The sequence below is a fragment of the Gekko japonicus genome, unplaced genomic scaffold (assembly GCF_001447785.1).
Source record: "Gekko japonicus isolate JY-2015 unplaced genomic scaffold, Gekko_japonicus_V1.1 scaffold1064, whole genome shotgun sequence".
NCBI classification, from domain to species: domain Eukaryota; kingdom Metazoa; phylum Chordata; class Lepidosauria; order Squamata; family Gekkonidae; genus Gekko; species Gekko japonicus.
Genome location: NW_015176004.1, coordinates 180209 through 195381, shown reverse-complemented (window position 1 = coordinate 195381; position 15173 = coordinate 180209). Strand labels below are relative to the sequence as shown.

General features: G+C 44.8%; 1 protein-coding gene across 1 annotated transcript in view; it reads right to left on the bottom strand.

Moving 5' to 3' along the window:
- The window catches only part of WDR34 (WD repeat domain 34), a 29310-nt gene extending 14634 nt beyond the window's left edge, over nucleotides 1-14676 (bottom strand). Inside the window, exons 1-2 of the mRNA XM_015426464.1 lie at nucleotides 14594-14676; nucleotides 3665-3925 (exon numbers count right to left, since the gene is read on the bottom strand). Of these exons, the coding sequence (XP_015281950.1) occupies nucleotides 3665-3925; nucleotides 14594-14671 (339 nt within the window). The 5' untranslated portion in view covers nucleotides 14672-14676. The remainder of the gene's footprint in view (nucleotides 1-3664; nucleotides 3926-14593) is intronic.
- Between the last annotated feature and the right edge of the window lie 497 nt (nucleotides 14677-15173).

Here is a 15173-nt window from a genome sequence, read left to right as displayed (position 1 = left end):
GTTCTTTCTTTTTTTTTTTTTTTTTTTTTAGGAGGGGCTGTGGCTCAGTAGTTTGCATGAGATACTGGTCCCTGGCGGCATCCCTGGTGTCTCCACTGTATGGATTGCAGAAAGTGGGCTCTTTGCCTGCGGGGAGCCACTGGTGGTCAGACTCAAGGGAGGGGCCAGTTCCTGCAGCCTCAGCCTCTTCCTTTGTCTTGCCCGGCCAGCACTGCTTATCCTTTTCCTCGGTCAGAGCCAGCGAGGTGTCGTGGTTAAGAGGGGCGGACTCCAAGCTGGAGGACCGGGTTTGATCCCCACCTCCTCCTCCACATGAAGCCTGCTGGGTGGCCTCGGGCCAGTCACGGTTCTCTCGGAACTCTCTCAGCCCCACCAGCCTCACAAGGTGTCTGTTGCGGGGCGCGGAAGGGGAGGCGATTGAATACCACTTTGAGACTCCTTAAAAGGTAGAGAAAAGCAGGGTACAAGAATCAACTCCTCTTCTCCTCTTTCCTCTGCAGTTCTGCCTGCCTGCAATCTTGAGCTAGCCTGGCTCAGGACTGCCGTCCCAGCAACTTGCCAGACCCCTCCTGGGAGGGCCGCAGGGGCTTTCTTGCCGCAGACCTGGAGACTCTGTTGTCTAGGGAGCCATTCCCTACAACGGATGCTGTGTCTGGGCTGGGTGACCTCGTCTTTGAAAGTCCAGGGTCCAGAGGTGTGCTCCCTTAGACAATCTTGCTCTTCCTTTTGCAGTCAACACGGCACACTGTTGTGCCTCCAGGCTGCCGTGCAGGGCTCTTTTTGTAACAGGAACTCCTTTGCATATTAGGCCACACCCCCTAATGTAGCCAATCCTCCAAGAGCTTACAGTAGCTCTTGTAAGAAGAGCTCTGTAAACTCTTGGAGGATTGGCTACATTAGGGGGTGTGGCCTAATATGCAAAGGAGTTCCTGTTACAAAAAGAGCCCTGCACGGCAGCCTGGAGGCACAACCGTGTGCCGTGTTGACTGCAAAAGGAAGAGCAAGATTGTCTAAGGGAGCACACCTCTGGACCCTGGACTTTCAAAGACGAGGTCACCCAGCCCAGACACAGCATCCGTTGTAGGGAATGGCTCCCTAGACAACAGAGTCTCCAGGTCTGCGGCAAGAAAGCCCCTGCGGCCCTCCCAGGAGGGGTCTGGCAAGTTGCTGGGACGGCAGTCCTGAGCCAGGCTAGCTCAAGATTGCAGGCAGGCAGAACTGCAGAGGAAAGAGGAGAAGAGGAGTTGATTCTTGTACCCTGCTTTTCTCTACCTTTTAAGGAGTCTCAAAGCGGTATTCAATCGCCTCCCCTTCCGCGCCCTGCAACAGACACCTTGTGAGGCTGGTGGGGCTGAGAGAGTTCCGAGAGAACCGTGACTGGCCCGAGTCCACCCAGCAGGCTTCATGTGGAGGAGGAGGTGGGGATCAAACCCGGCCCTCCGGCTTGGAGTCCGCCCCTCTTAACCACGACACCTCGCTGGCTCTGACCGAGGAAAAGGATAAGCAGTGCTGGCCGGGCAAGACAAAGGAAGAGGCTGAGGCTGCAGGAACTGGCCCCTCCCTTGAGTCTGACCACCAGTGGCTCCCCGCAGGCAAAGAGCCCACTTTCTGCAATCCATACAGTGGAGACACCAGGGATGCCGCCAGGGACCAGTATCTCATGCAAACTACTGAGCCACAGCCCCTCCTAAAAAAAAAAAAAAAAAAAAAAGAAAGAACTCAGAGGGCTAGCCCCTGGCTCCAGCACAGGAGTAGTGGGCCCACTGCGGTCTCAGAAGACTACAGACTCGCGGGAGGTCTCTGGTACGGCTGAACCTGGGATAAACTCTCTTGTGGCTGGACCGGAACAGCCTGGAGAAACACCTGAAGAACCACATCAGTAGGACAGGACCTTATTGTAAAGAGTTAAACAAATTAAAAATAAATTGCTGTGGGATCATGTGAGTATGCATGCCAAGAAGTTATAAAGGGGTGCGTTCAGACGGGCCATTTGAGCCGGTATACGTGCCGGTTAGAAACGGACTATTTACGCGCGATCACACAGCCAATATCTGCCTCCCATCCCTAGCCATTGCCAACCGGCTCAAACCCCCCTTTAAACCGGAGTGTTTTGCTACCAGGTCCCCAAGTGGTGGTTTCCTGGTGCTCCGGTTCCAGCCGCATTTTCCTGATGTGTGATTCGCGCCTCCGCCGGTGTAGAGCCACTTCTGCTCGGAAGCCCGAGGCTTCCACTTTTCGTCCGCCATTTTATTTTAGCATCGGCGATATGCACTTGGACAAAGCTTCGCCCCGGCGTTAATAAAACTAATTAAAAAACGGTGCTTAGTTTTAGGCTTTAGACGAGTCCGGGACTTCACGGAGGCCAGTTTCATTGTAAAAGTTTAAAGGGAAGTGTTCACTTCAGGGCATGGTTTTGGCGTGAAGATTTCAATTATATGGATGGGTGTCTATGCGCATGCGCAAGCAGTGGAAAAAAACCCTGCCGATGCGCACGGCTGCGCACCGGTAGTGTAGACACCCGGGAGCGATATGCTGCACGGTGAGGGAGGTAAGTGTGATCACACTTGTCCCGGATCAAATATAATCCGATTAGAACCAGAACAGTTTAAACCGCTTCGGCACACCGTCTGACCGCACCCAAGACGTACTAATTGCACTAGGAAGAATATGACAATTGCATGAGCAATTTGAACGCTGACAGGAGCAAAATGTGTGTGATGTGGTGAATAATAACATCAGAAGAGCCCTTGCTGGACCAAACCGTGGTCCATCTAGTCCAGCATCTTGTCTCACACAGTGGCCAACCAGTTTCTTTGGCGGACCAACAAACAGGGCAAGAGAGGCCGAGGACTTCCTCGATGCCTCCCGGCACTCGTATTCAGAGGGTTATTGCCTCTGAAGGTGGAGGTTCCCTTTACCCACCATGGCCAGTAGCCACCAATAGACCTCTCCTCCCTGAATCTGTCCAATCCCCCCCTTTTAAAGCTATCTTCTTTCTTTCCCCCCTACTTCAGTGGCGCAGCTGAAGGCTCAGTTTTGATCCGAGCATCAGAAGTAGCGAGAGAGAACTCCACCCTGCGCGCTCTTCCATGCCCAGTGCTGCAGCTTCAGCAATGTATAAGCTTCCCTTTCCTCCGAGGAGCTCAAGGCTGTGTAAACTGTTCTCCCTTCCCCATTTTATCTCTCACAACAACCCTGTGAGGTAGGCAAAGTGAAGAGAGACAGTGATTGGCTGAAGGTCAGCAAAACGTTTCCTGGCAGAGCACAAATTTGAACCCAGTGTTTAGTCGCACACTTGTTAACTACTACGCCACAATTTCCCACCTGCCCTTTGCCATCAGCTTAGAGCAGATGAAAGGCAGCCAGAACAAGCCCTCCCACAGGAGTTCTGACATCAGTCCTGTTTCCTTTTGCCCATCCTGTCTTTCCACACAAGAGCAGCCAGAAGGGGGGAAAGGATCTGGCCCTGCTTGGGGTCCAGCCAGAAGAGGATTTAGCCTCGCCACGTCCTGCCCTCCCTTGCAGAGGGAGCTCCGAGGGGAAGGGGAGCAGGGTGTGTGCCAAAGCATTTTTTCTATTGAAAAGTCAATTGCGCCAGGAAGACGGAGTGAGGGGACAACAACCTCTGACCTCAGCATCGCCCCCAGCATCAGCGGGGCTTTACCGTTTCGTTCTGGTCCAGCCAATTCACTTCAAAGCCATCGAAGGCGTGGCTTCTCCAGTTCTTATTGAGCTCCCTGATGACTGTCTCTTCCACGTTCTGCAGGAAGGAGAGCAGACCGGCGTAATCCACGGGCGGGGCTGGCGGAAGCCCTGCGGCTCGGAGGTTCTCTCCACCCACATCTGTCTGCACGCCAGCCTCTTGGAAGCAGCAGGACTGGGTCACGGCTTCTGTCGTGGAGATCACCCCGGTCTGGGTGCTCTTCTGTGAAAGGAAGCGTTAGAACTGCACAGTCAAAACAGGGGAAAACTCCACCCCAGGGAACTTTCTCTCTCGTTCAGACCTCATCTCTTGTCCCAGGTCCATTACGGCTTTCTTAGTGCCTATTCCACAATAGTAATTTTCGGCATCTGCATAACTCTTTCAAGTGATCAAAGGACTTCTGACGAGAGATGTTAAGAGCAGAGCTACACACACAAAAAATCCCCCCCATTTTCTTCTGAGGACACAGTTTCCATTTTTCCAACAGAAAAATCAGAAAATTTCAGGGAGTGATGGGAAAAAAGACTCTTTTGAAATATTTTTTTTCTTTTAGAATGAGTCCATTCTTAAAGCAAGGGTTTTCACACTCCAAATGTATAGCACGAAAAAGTCTGGGGACTTTTTACATTTTTTCCAGTGGAAAATTTCCAGTCAAACAATTGGAAAGTTTGGGGAAGCAATGAAAAACCTCTTATGAAACATTTTCTCTTCCTTATCTTACAAAGCATCTTATATTTTCCAGATGCACAGCATGAAAAAGTCTGAGGACGCTCTTAATTTTTCCAGTGGAAATTTCCAATTCGGAGATTTCTGGAACTACCAAAAAAAATCCATTTATACTGTGGGCTTATATGACATTTTCAAGATTTTGGAGGGGCATAAATGTAAATATCTTTGGTAACAATTAATATATATGCTAATGAGTTTAAAAATAATACATGATTAAAGGGTTCAATATTTTCCATGTTCAGCTTAAATTTCAAACATCCTGGTAGTCATACCTACTAGTGAGTTTCTGTTCAAATAATACACTCTCTTCTGCTTGTTTCCCCTGCCTCTCAGACAGCAAAAATTAAAGATACATACACTATGACAGCACAATAGCACAATAGCACACAGCTACTTCTCAGGTACTGGGCATACTTGCCATTTTTCTTGTAGAAAACAAACACATTTACAATTTTAAATTCCATGAATATGCCAAGTCATACAATTATATATGCTAACTAAGTTACAACTGATGTATTTTGTGTTCTTAAATAAGTAAAAGAAGTTTATATTTAATAGGAAAGTAAGTATTGCATATATCTCAGTCTTCCCCAAAATTTCTTTTCCCCATGGCTTCAAAATTTCCAGGCTTTAAAGACAACACTGGATAAAAAAGAAATCATACCAAGTCAAGCTACATGTAATATAAAGGCATCTCAGCAAAAATTAGTCTAAGAGGAAGAACAACACTTCTATCAAGATGACTTAATCCACAGAGAAATGGAATTTAAATACCAAACTGGCCAAGACCTAAAACAACACTATATTCAAGCTGATTTAACCTACAAGGAATATAACAGATCTACTAAAAGTTTGCTAAAATTTGGAATAGTTACGAAAGAGAAAACATCCCAGAGAGAAGATGAAACAGAATTTATGGAATCCTTAACTACATTAAACATTTACTATAGTTGGCGATGCTTAAAAGAAATCTTTTCTACCTTTAAGTGGAAGAGGCATAGAATTATGACCTTACTGAAGATGAGAAGTTACAAAAAGAAGAAAAAAATTAAGCTTTATGAATAAGACTGGATAGGGGATTTTTGTTTATATGTAACTGAATAAGATGGGCTAGGGAATTTGTAGCCACATATAACTGAGTAACATTGACTACCATTGAACTTTTTGTTTTATATTAATCCTTAAATAAGATTTCTGTTCAGGCTAGGGAATCTTTAGACATATGTAACTAAGTAATCACTGAATCTCATTGAATGTTTTGCTTTATACTAATTGTAGTAATTCAAAAAGTTATAGAATAGATGGTATTATAGAACAAGTATGAATCTGTAGGTCAGAGAAGTATATTGAAAAGTGTTAATTAAATATATAAATAAGATTGGTTTAAGGATCCCAGGAGGCCGTAGAACTGGGGAAGAATATATAGGTAATATATGTAGGTTTAGAAAACTCTTTGAAAAGACAGAGTATTATTAAAATCTTAAAGAATGTAATGTGATAGTTATGTTGTAGAATTTAGAATATATAGAAAAAGAAAGTATGTGACTATGAAGCTGGGGAATCGTATAAATTTAGTTAATAGTTAAATATATTTTTAGAAGATTATTATAGAATGCTCAGACAATATAGTAATAGAAGGAAATATGTTTTGTTAATTAATAGACTTGCAAAATTCTAGATCTGTGCATCTGTGCATTTTTAAGAGCCATAATGATGGAACGAGTTAGATAAAATATTAGCTTATTAAATATAGGCTTGCAAAAATTTTGGGAGGTGGAAATTTGATAATTAGATACATATGTACGAGGTGTTTTAAGAGAAACGAAGATGTTGTTAATACTCTCATGTATGTTTTGTTTGTTTGGATGTCTGTTAAAAATAATAAAAATTATTATTTAAAAAAAAGTATATTCATGGAGACGTCCTAACTAAAGCGGAATCTATCTTGCAAAAGCCTTTGAAGATTACTACCAAACCTTATACTCTTCAACAGCTGATAAGTCAATGTTGTTACATCCTTTTTTGCATAACTATCATGCCTAGGTTACCTTACAAGAAACACATAGTTCTATGTTAGAAAAGCCATTCTCGGAACAGGAAATTCTGATCACTATCAAATCACTCAAAAGTAATAAAATACCATAAAATAGTATTAGGCCCAGATTCTAAACTGATACGGAAGATATATGCTTTGCTATTAGATGACAAGATGAAAGGGGAAAGTAATAAGACGGCAATGACGGCCTGGGCCAAAAACATAGGAAAGAATATTGATGCAAACAAATGGGAGAGGATATGGCAAAATGTAAGATGGCTCAAAGCTGTACCATTGAAAGAGGACGTTTTCAAGATGGGACACCGCTGGCATCTAACGCCAGATAGGTTAGCACGTTTTTATCCAGGGATAAGTAATCTATGTTGGAAATGTAAATCACAAGTAGGTTCGTTTTACCATGCTTGGTGGACATGCAAGGAGGTAAATAGATATTGGAAGGAGGTCCACATGATATTAACTCAGTCAACGAAGTTACAATTACCGCTAGATCCTGAAATCTTTTTGCTAAGTATATTACCCGAAAGTTGGGAAAAGGGGGAAAAATATGTGATGACTCATTTGCTTGCAGCAGCAAGAATAACATTAGCTAAGTATTGGAAAAGTGAAAAGTTGCCAGATAGATGGGACTTTGTTAAGAAAGCGATTGATCGAAATGGATCATTTAACACATAAAATCCACGGAAACATGAACTCAGCTTTTCCAAAAAAATGGTCAAATGTTTATAAATGGATCGAATTGAACACTTAACTTAATTAACCTTGGTAAATAATTGTATAGTTATACTTTAGACTGTACAAAGGAAGGATCCGCTTTTATGTGGGGTACTATATGTTGTCTGTTGTATTTTTTGGGTGAGGGGTTGTTTGTGTTTGTGTTTAATAAAGACTGGAATTTAAAAAAAAAAAGTAATAAAATACCTGGTCTGGATGGCTTTCCCTCTGAATTTTATAAATGTTTTGCTCCCTCCTTAGTAGGCCCTTTGACTTCCACATGTAATCACATCTTAGACACTGGAAACGTACCCCCTTCATGGATTCAGGCCTCAATCGTTGTGATACCAAATAAGGATAAAGACCCTTTATCTCCAGCATCCTACAGACCCATATCCCTTTTAAATCAGGACCTAAAGATCTTCACATCTGCTTTGGCAAAACATCTCACGTTGGTACATCACCCCACACAAACTCTCTTTTACATCTGCTTCACAATCTCCATACTGTTGGAAAGGTTGTCCCCAATTGGGCACTTTTGCTCATTGCTGGTGAAGTTGTGACAAAATTAAAGGTTTCTGGAGAGAAGTTCTATCCCATATTGAATCAATTGCTAAAGTAAATATCCCCCTTAAACCAGAAATACTTTTTTTAGATCACTGGCCTGACAATATAGGTACCCATCACTGTAAGGCCACGATAGACATGATGCTGTTTGCTGCCATATCAGCAATTGCTTCCTTGTGGAAAGAAAATAAATCGCCAACTGTAAGACTCTGGTTTCACAAACTATGGGACCTTTATTTTATGGATTATGTTACTGACAAACTAAATTCATATGTGCCCAATCCCAAACAATTGTCTTTTAACACAAAATGGTCTCCAATATTGATTTTCCTAACACAGAATCAATTCATATCCACAGAATGGTCTCAACTACAAAACTGAATGTAAGACAATTGAGCTTACTTTGTTGTCTGCCATCAGGGCTCTTTTTGTAGCAGGAACTCCTTTGCATATTAGGCCACACACCCCTAATGTAGCCAATCCTCCAAGAGCTTACAGAGCTCTTCTTACAGTGTCACCTAATATGCAAAGGGGTTCCTGCTACAAAAAGAGCCCTGAATTATTACATTGAGTATAACTTGTTAGTTCAGTTAATTATTTATTATTTATTCGGGTCATTATTAGTCTACTTTTGTTCCTTTAGGCCCCTCTTTACACTACATGTTGGCCAGTATAACAACCTCTGTCTTGAGTGTTAGCTAGCTTTGTATTTGTAGCTTCATAATGCTCTGTCGATTTGCTTCCTATCAGATTGGAATTACGATGTTTGTTTTTGCTTATTTGTTTTCAGTATTCCGAAGGTTACTCACGGTTGGGTTATTAACCATCCATCCAAAGCCTTTTATTGGCATATAAATAAAAAAATAAAAATACAGTAATCTGTTATTAACCCTCTTACTCTTTAGACGTAAATTGTTTCATTCTTATGATATGTCAAGCTTGCAAAATTTCTTATTGGATAGTGACTGTTTAATGTATTTGGCTTTCATTATCTTACACCTTGTACTACACATTATATTAGTATGTCTTGTTAATATTTCTATTTAACTGTGTTTGATATTATTCTTATACTATCCTTCATAGCTATGGTACAATATTCTCAATAAAAAATTATTTTTTTAAAAGAAAGATCTCGGAAGCTAAGCAAGGGCAGCCCTGGTTAGTACTTTGGATGGGAGACCACCAAGGAAGTCCTGGGTTGCTACGCAGAGGCAGGCAATGGGAAACCACCTCTGAATGTCTCTTGCCTTAACCCTACAGGGTTCCCAGAAATCAGCTGCAACTCGATGGCAAAAAATAAACAAACAGAGACCCTGCAATTAAGTACCGAGACACCCCCACACCCACATCAAGGAACTAATTTGGCATTGACCATTACGCTTTGTTGCCACCTGCTTCCTACTGCCCTATCAACTTCCTGCACTGAAAAGAGACTCAAAGAACAGCGAAAGGGAGAAAATCTCTAATGTAAACCAAATGTTGATGACCAGTTAATTGTGCACGCATTATCGGCCAGGGATCTAAGGCTTTAGCACTGACTGAATTTGCTCACGATAACATCCACACTGGAATATCTGCAGCTTACGGTGCCCTGAAGTTAGAAGAGAAGCAAACTGATGGTGGAAGCAAATCTTGCACCAGACACAAGCTTCTTTGGAAAGCTCTGCTTTGGTCCGCTTGTTGGACTTTGCGGAGATTCGGATCCTAATCCAAAGATCTCGAGCCTTGCAACAAAAGATAACTCTAAAGCAGCATCCAGCTGTAAGGCAAAGGGAGAGATAACTGGGTCTCTGTCGGCACCTGGTGGTCAAAGGGATGTACAGCAAAGTCACAGAACTAAACACGCCAGGTTTGATTTTATAAGCAATCAGGGTTACCACAGTTTGAAAAGTGAAAAAAAGAGGGCATATTTCCTGACCAACTTCTTCAAACAAGTGATCACTATGACAAATCTCATTTTAAATACCCCTACTATTTAAGATGTGATAATTGCCACTAATTAGGAATATTCCTAATCTTCCAACCCAAAAAGAGGACCCTTTCATCAGGTTATTTTTTTTAAGAGCCCAAAAGAGGATGGGCCACCCCAAAAAGAGGGCATGTCCTCTAAAAAGAGGACATCTGGTAACCAGTGTTCCCTCTAAGCTGAGTTAGTGTGAGCCACCTCACCGTTTTTTAGCCTCTGACTCACACATCTTTGTCTTCGCTCAGGAAGGAGGGCTCCAGAGCAAACTCATTTATGCAGCAGCCAAATCGCTCACTCACAACTTTAATGTCAGTTGCTCACAAAGTAGAATTTTTGCTCACAAGACTCCGCAGCTTAGAGGGAGCATTGCTGGTAACCCTAGTGGTGGTTGAGTTAGGTGAATGGCAAGTATTTTAAAGCAAATGATAATAATTATAATAATTTCCTCTATCCTGCACTAAAGGTTTTGATTTCCACAAAGCCATCTAATCTACACACTTTAGTATACGAACAAATGCAGTACAGCTACTAAGATTATGCATGGGAAAGAGCAGGTAGAGAAAGAGGTACTTTTCTCCCTTTCTCACAATACAAGAACTCATGGGCACTCCATGAAACTGCAGAGCGGTCGGGTTAGAATGGATAAAAGGAAGTACTTCTTCACCCAAAGAGTGATTAACACTTGGAATTCACTGCCACAGGAAGTGGTGGCGGCTACAAGCATGGCCGGCTTCAAAAGGGAATTAGATAGGCATAGGGAGCAGAGGTCCATCAGTGGCTATTAGCCACAAGGTATAGATAGGGGCTCTGGGGAAAGTGATGCTCTGTCTTCTTGGTGCTTGGGGGGGTCAACAGTGGGAGGGCTTCTAATGTCCTGGCCCCACTGCTGGACCTCCTGATGGCACTGGTATTTCTTGCCACTGTGTGACACAGTGTTGGACTGGATGGGCCTTTGGCCTGATCCAACATTGGCGTCTCTTATGTTCTTATGTTCATGAGGTGGGATTCCCCTGTTTATTTATTATTATTATTTATTTATTTGATTTTTTAAAATTTCAGCTCTGTCGCGAAGCCATCAGGCAACCAAACAAGCCACTGCCTCTCAGCCTCCCATATGTAACGTTACTCAAAAGTTATTATTCTCACTTATAATAAAACATGTGTTCCCTTACAGGGTTTGCTGTAAGGAAAGGAACATTACTGAGAGAATTAATATTAAAGGTTTGGTGCATTGGAAGAATGTACTATACAAACACCCTGGCCTGGGTGGCCCAGGCTAGCTCGATTTCATCAGAGCTCGGAAGCGAAGCAGGGCTGGTCCTAGTCAGTATTTGGATGGGAGACCGCCAAGGAAGTCCAGGGTTGCTACGCAGAGGCAGGCAATGGCAAAACACCTCTGAACATCTCTTGCCTTGGAAACCCCACACTGTACGTCGGCTGCAACTTTACAACACTGTCCTCCACCACCACTACACAAATACTCATGGTTATTATTACACACACACACCCCAGCAACTGAACATCAGATTCCTGGTAAACCCTTCCTCCCCATCCCCAACCATATAGCCCACAAGGTCAATAACTTCCGTGCACCTCAAACGCTCACATCCTCTTTCACCAAAGACTGCAACAGAAATGTAGTGGTCAGCAACTGGACACCCCGGGCCAAAGATGGAATTCTGAAAGGGTGCCCCTTGGTTTTACACTCGCCAGCTTAGAAGCCAAAAAGGTGGAGGCGGAATAGCATGCATGGCACAAGACTGTGCTGGGAGAACTTTCACAGACTAGAGCAGAGGTTCCCAAACTTATTTGGCCTGCTGCCCCCTTTTCAGAAAGAAAGAAAATACTCAGAGCCCCCCCTGGAAATCTACCTTCAAGAAGTGGACACAAAGATGCAGTGACAAATTTGCACCCAATGCTCCTACTGCCTACCTGGATCAATCCAGCACCCCCCAGGGGGCGGTATTGCCCACTTTGGGAAACAGTGGCCTAGACAGTTAAATGGTGATCCTTCACCCCTTTGCTTGCTTCTCAAGTGTGGCTATCCAGAATAACTAGCTGCTGAACAGGGCCTTGCTATATACAGGAGTACACAGCCTTCCAAAGTTCACAGGACTGCTCCTTTCCCAGGTAACAGTTTTGGCAAAACAAAAATGTCCACTATTTCCAGCCCAGCAGAGGCTTGCTCAGCAGATCTCAGTATATCCTAAAATCCACATGGCAAAAGAAAAATCATTGTCCTAGCATATAATTTAGAATCCTGATACCGTCTCTCTCTCTCTTTTTTCCTGATACCTTCTCTTGAATTTTGGTAGTACCAGTATAATTTGGTTAAAATTATTTTAACCAAAACTGCTTCTCCAGTCGTCTCCTGGTTCTCTGTAGTTAGTGGTCCTCCGCCGCCCGCCGCCCACTGTTTTTGTAGCAGGAACTCCTTTGCATATTAGGCGACACACCCCTAATGTAGCCAATCCTCCAAGAGCTTACAGTAGCCCCTGCAAGAAGAGCTCTGTAAGCTGTTGGGGGATTGGCTACATTAGGCGTGTGTCGCGTAATATGCAAAGGAGTTCCTGCTACAAAAAGAGCCCTCCTCTGATCCATCTCTAGAGAGATCACACAAGTTAAGGAATAAATAACGGGATACAAGAAAAACATGGGCTAGCCGGCTGCAACTTGATGGCACTTTCCACCCACCACAGTCCCCTAAGAATGAACGAATCCCTGAGAAATGCCCTTTGTCCAAACAGCTTCTGTGTCTCACTTTAAAACCCCAAATACTTTCACACCACAGTTCTGCTAACGGGGGAAGCCCAAACACATAATGGAGGGCCAACCAGTCCTTTATATATAAATAAGTCCTCAGTCTCACTCCCATGCCTATGTGTTGTGGAAACAAGAGCTTGGTTGTGGCTCTTCAGGAATGAAAGGCACTTTTACACGGGACCCACGGACCACTCTTCTCTCCCCTTCTCCCAATAACTACCTTCATTTTCTCTGGCACACTGCATGCTTTCAAAGGTATTCTCAACTTGCATTACTTTGGGTGCCCCAGAGTTTAAGTCGTGTCGTGGAAAACAGGCAGAACTAAGGACCCCTTCAAGGGTACCTAAGAAGATCAGACAAAAAGTCCCACAGAGTCCACCACCAGGCAAACAAATGCATCCAGAAAGCTGCATGCAGGCAACAACTTTCCACTATTGCGTTCACCTTCCCTGACCCAGAAGAACATGGTATTCAGAGGCAGATTGCCTCTGCACAAGGAAGTTCCATTCACAGTTATCATTATTAAGATTAAGAAGTGTTAGTCTGTAGCAGTAGAAAAGAGCAAGAGTCCAGTAGCACCTTAAAGACTCACAAAATTTGGGACAGGGGATCTGAAGAAGTGAGCAGAGACTCACAAAAGCTCCTACCCTGCCACATATTTTGTTGGTGCTTCTGGATTTTTGCTTTTCTATCATTATTAAGGCATTGACCTCGAATTTACCTACAACAACAAAGCTACAGCACACAATACAAAGTGACAAAAAACTAGCAAAACAAATTGTTTTGGTCCTGTAAACATTGTAGTAACCTATAAGGGTGCTGGTTAGAGCTAGGGAGACCTTGCCCAACACTGAAATAATAGAAAAGCATTACCTTGGTCCCGATCACACGGGCCGGAAAATGCGGGGGGGAAGCGTGGCTGTTTGCCCCGGAGCAAAGTAACGTGCGGCAGCCCGATCACATGCCCCGTGGAGGTCCCGTGGGCATGCCGTTAGGTGCCAATCACACGGCTACCCTGCAGCGCAGCAAAGAAGCGGTGCGGCGTGTTCACACCGGCAATCGCTAGGCGCCGCTTCCGTGGCAAACGGGAATTTTTTTCCCTCACCACAGTTTGCGCATGTGCCGGTGGGCGTTTGTGCGCATCCTGTGGAGACTTAAAAAAACAACAACATCCGGTTTGCAACAGGACATGGGCGGGCGCCGGATGCCACAGGATTCCAGCAGAAAGGCAATCAGACGCCCGCCCTTGCCCCGCGTTTTCCAGAAACTAGCACATCGTACGTACTAGTTTTTTACTCTGTATCTTTGGCAAGAAGCCACGGGTTAGCCACGGGTGCACTACGCTTCCCAGATGTTGCGGTGTGATCGCGCCCAGAAAATCCACCTATCATCCGTATCTTTAGCGCGGCAAATGCTCCGTGTGAACGGGGCCCTTGTAAGGAACTGAAACGGGATTCTCAGCAGTGGTTCTTTGTTCCTGAGGAAGGACCAAGAGGTCTGAAACACTGAAAAGTTACCTGGGGAAAGTGTTAGACTTTCTACATATAATTCTGTGTATTTATTTATTTATATATTTATTACTCTTTGGCCTCTGTATTTTCCTATGATGGATTGTATGGGCATATTGACTGCATATAATAGATATATTATACTTTAATGAACTCTCCTTTATGAATATGTTGCGGGAAATATAGCACACAGTTGTTTTGCTAGTTTTTTTGTCACTCAAATGTACCTAACCTTTTACAGGGACATTTAAATTGTTAGTAACTTTGGCAGTCAATATGGCTGGGAGGGGGGGGGGAAGCAGGGGGAGAAATGCAACAAATCAATAAACATCAGAACTACTTTGCGCCGTCAGAACAAAAGTCCATCTAAGCCAAAGCATCCTGATAGCAACAGGGGCCACCCAGATGCTCCTGGTAACCCACAAGCTACAAAAGCCACAAAAGCCTTTTCCTAACCTCTCTCCTCCCCAGCAACTGCCACCCAGAGGTAGACTGCCTCGGCACATGGAGGTTCCATCGTTCGCTATCAGGTTAACCGCCGCAAATGCAGCCTGACCAGCCTCCCTCCCCCTGGAGAAAAGTCCTCTCACCTCCTCGCAGCGGGCCCCCCAGCCTTTCCGCCACACCGACTCTACATCAGCCCCACTCACTGCCGAGTCCCCGAACATCCCGATCAACGGCGCCTGAGGAGAGCTGTCCGCGGAGAAGGCCCGGTTACCATAGAAACCGGAGGCGCCCGCTAGAGACCTATATCTGCGACGCTTCGAAATGGCGTCACCGTGAAGCGACGCAGGGAGGGAAAGGGCGCGGAAGCCGCCATTATGCGTCAGGGGCACGAAATCGTGGGGATTTTGCCCTTGGGCGCCAACTTTATTACGGGCGCCAGTTTTCTCTTCCGCCGCCGGCGTCCACCCGTCGCGCGCTCGCTCTCTCTCTCTCTCAACGGCGGGTTTGCGCTTTCGGGTGGGATGCGGCATAACTTAACTTGCCGTCGAGCGAAAGAGACGTAACCGGTGTTTCGGAGTGGAGGCCGGACGGTGGGAGGATGCCAGCAGCAAAGATGGCGTCCGTGGTGGGCTCGCTTATGGCGTCGAAGCAAAAGGCGCAGAGCGGACCCCAGAAGGGCGCTCACGGGCAACGGGCTTTTCTGTGGGACCAAGGAGGCGCAGA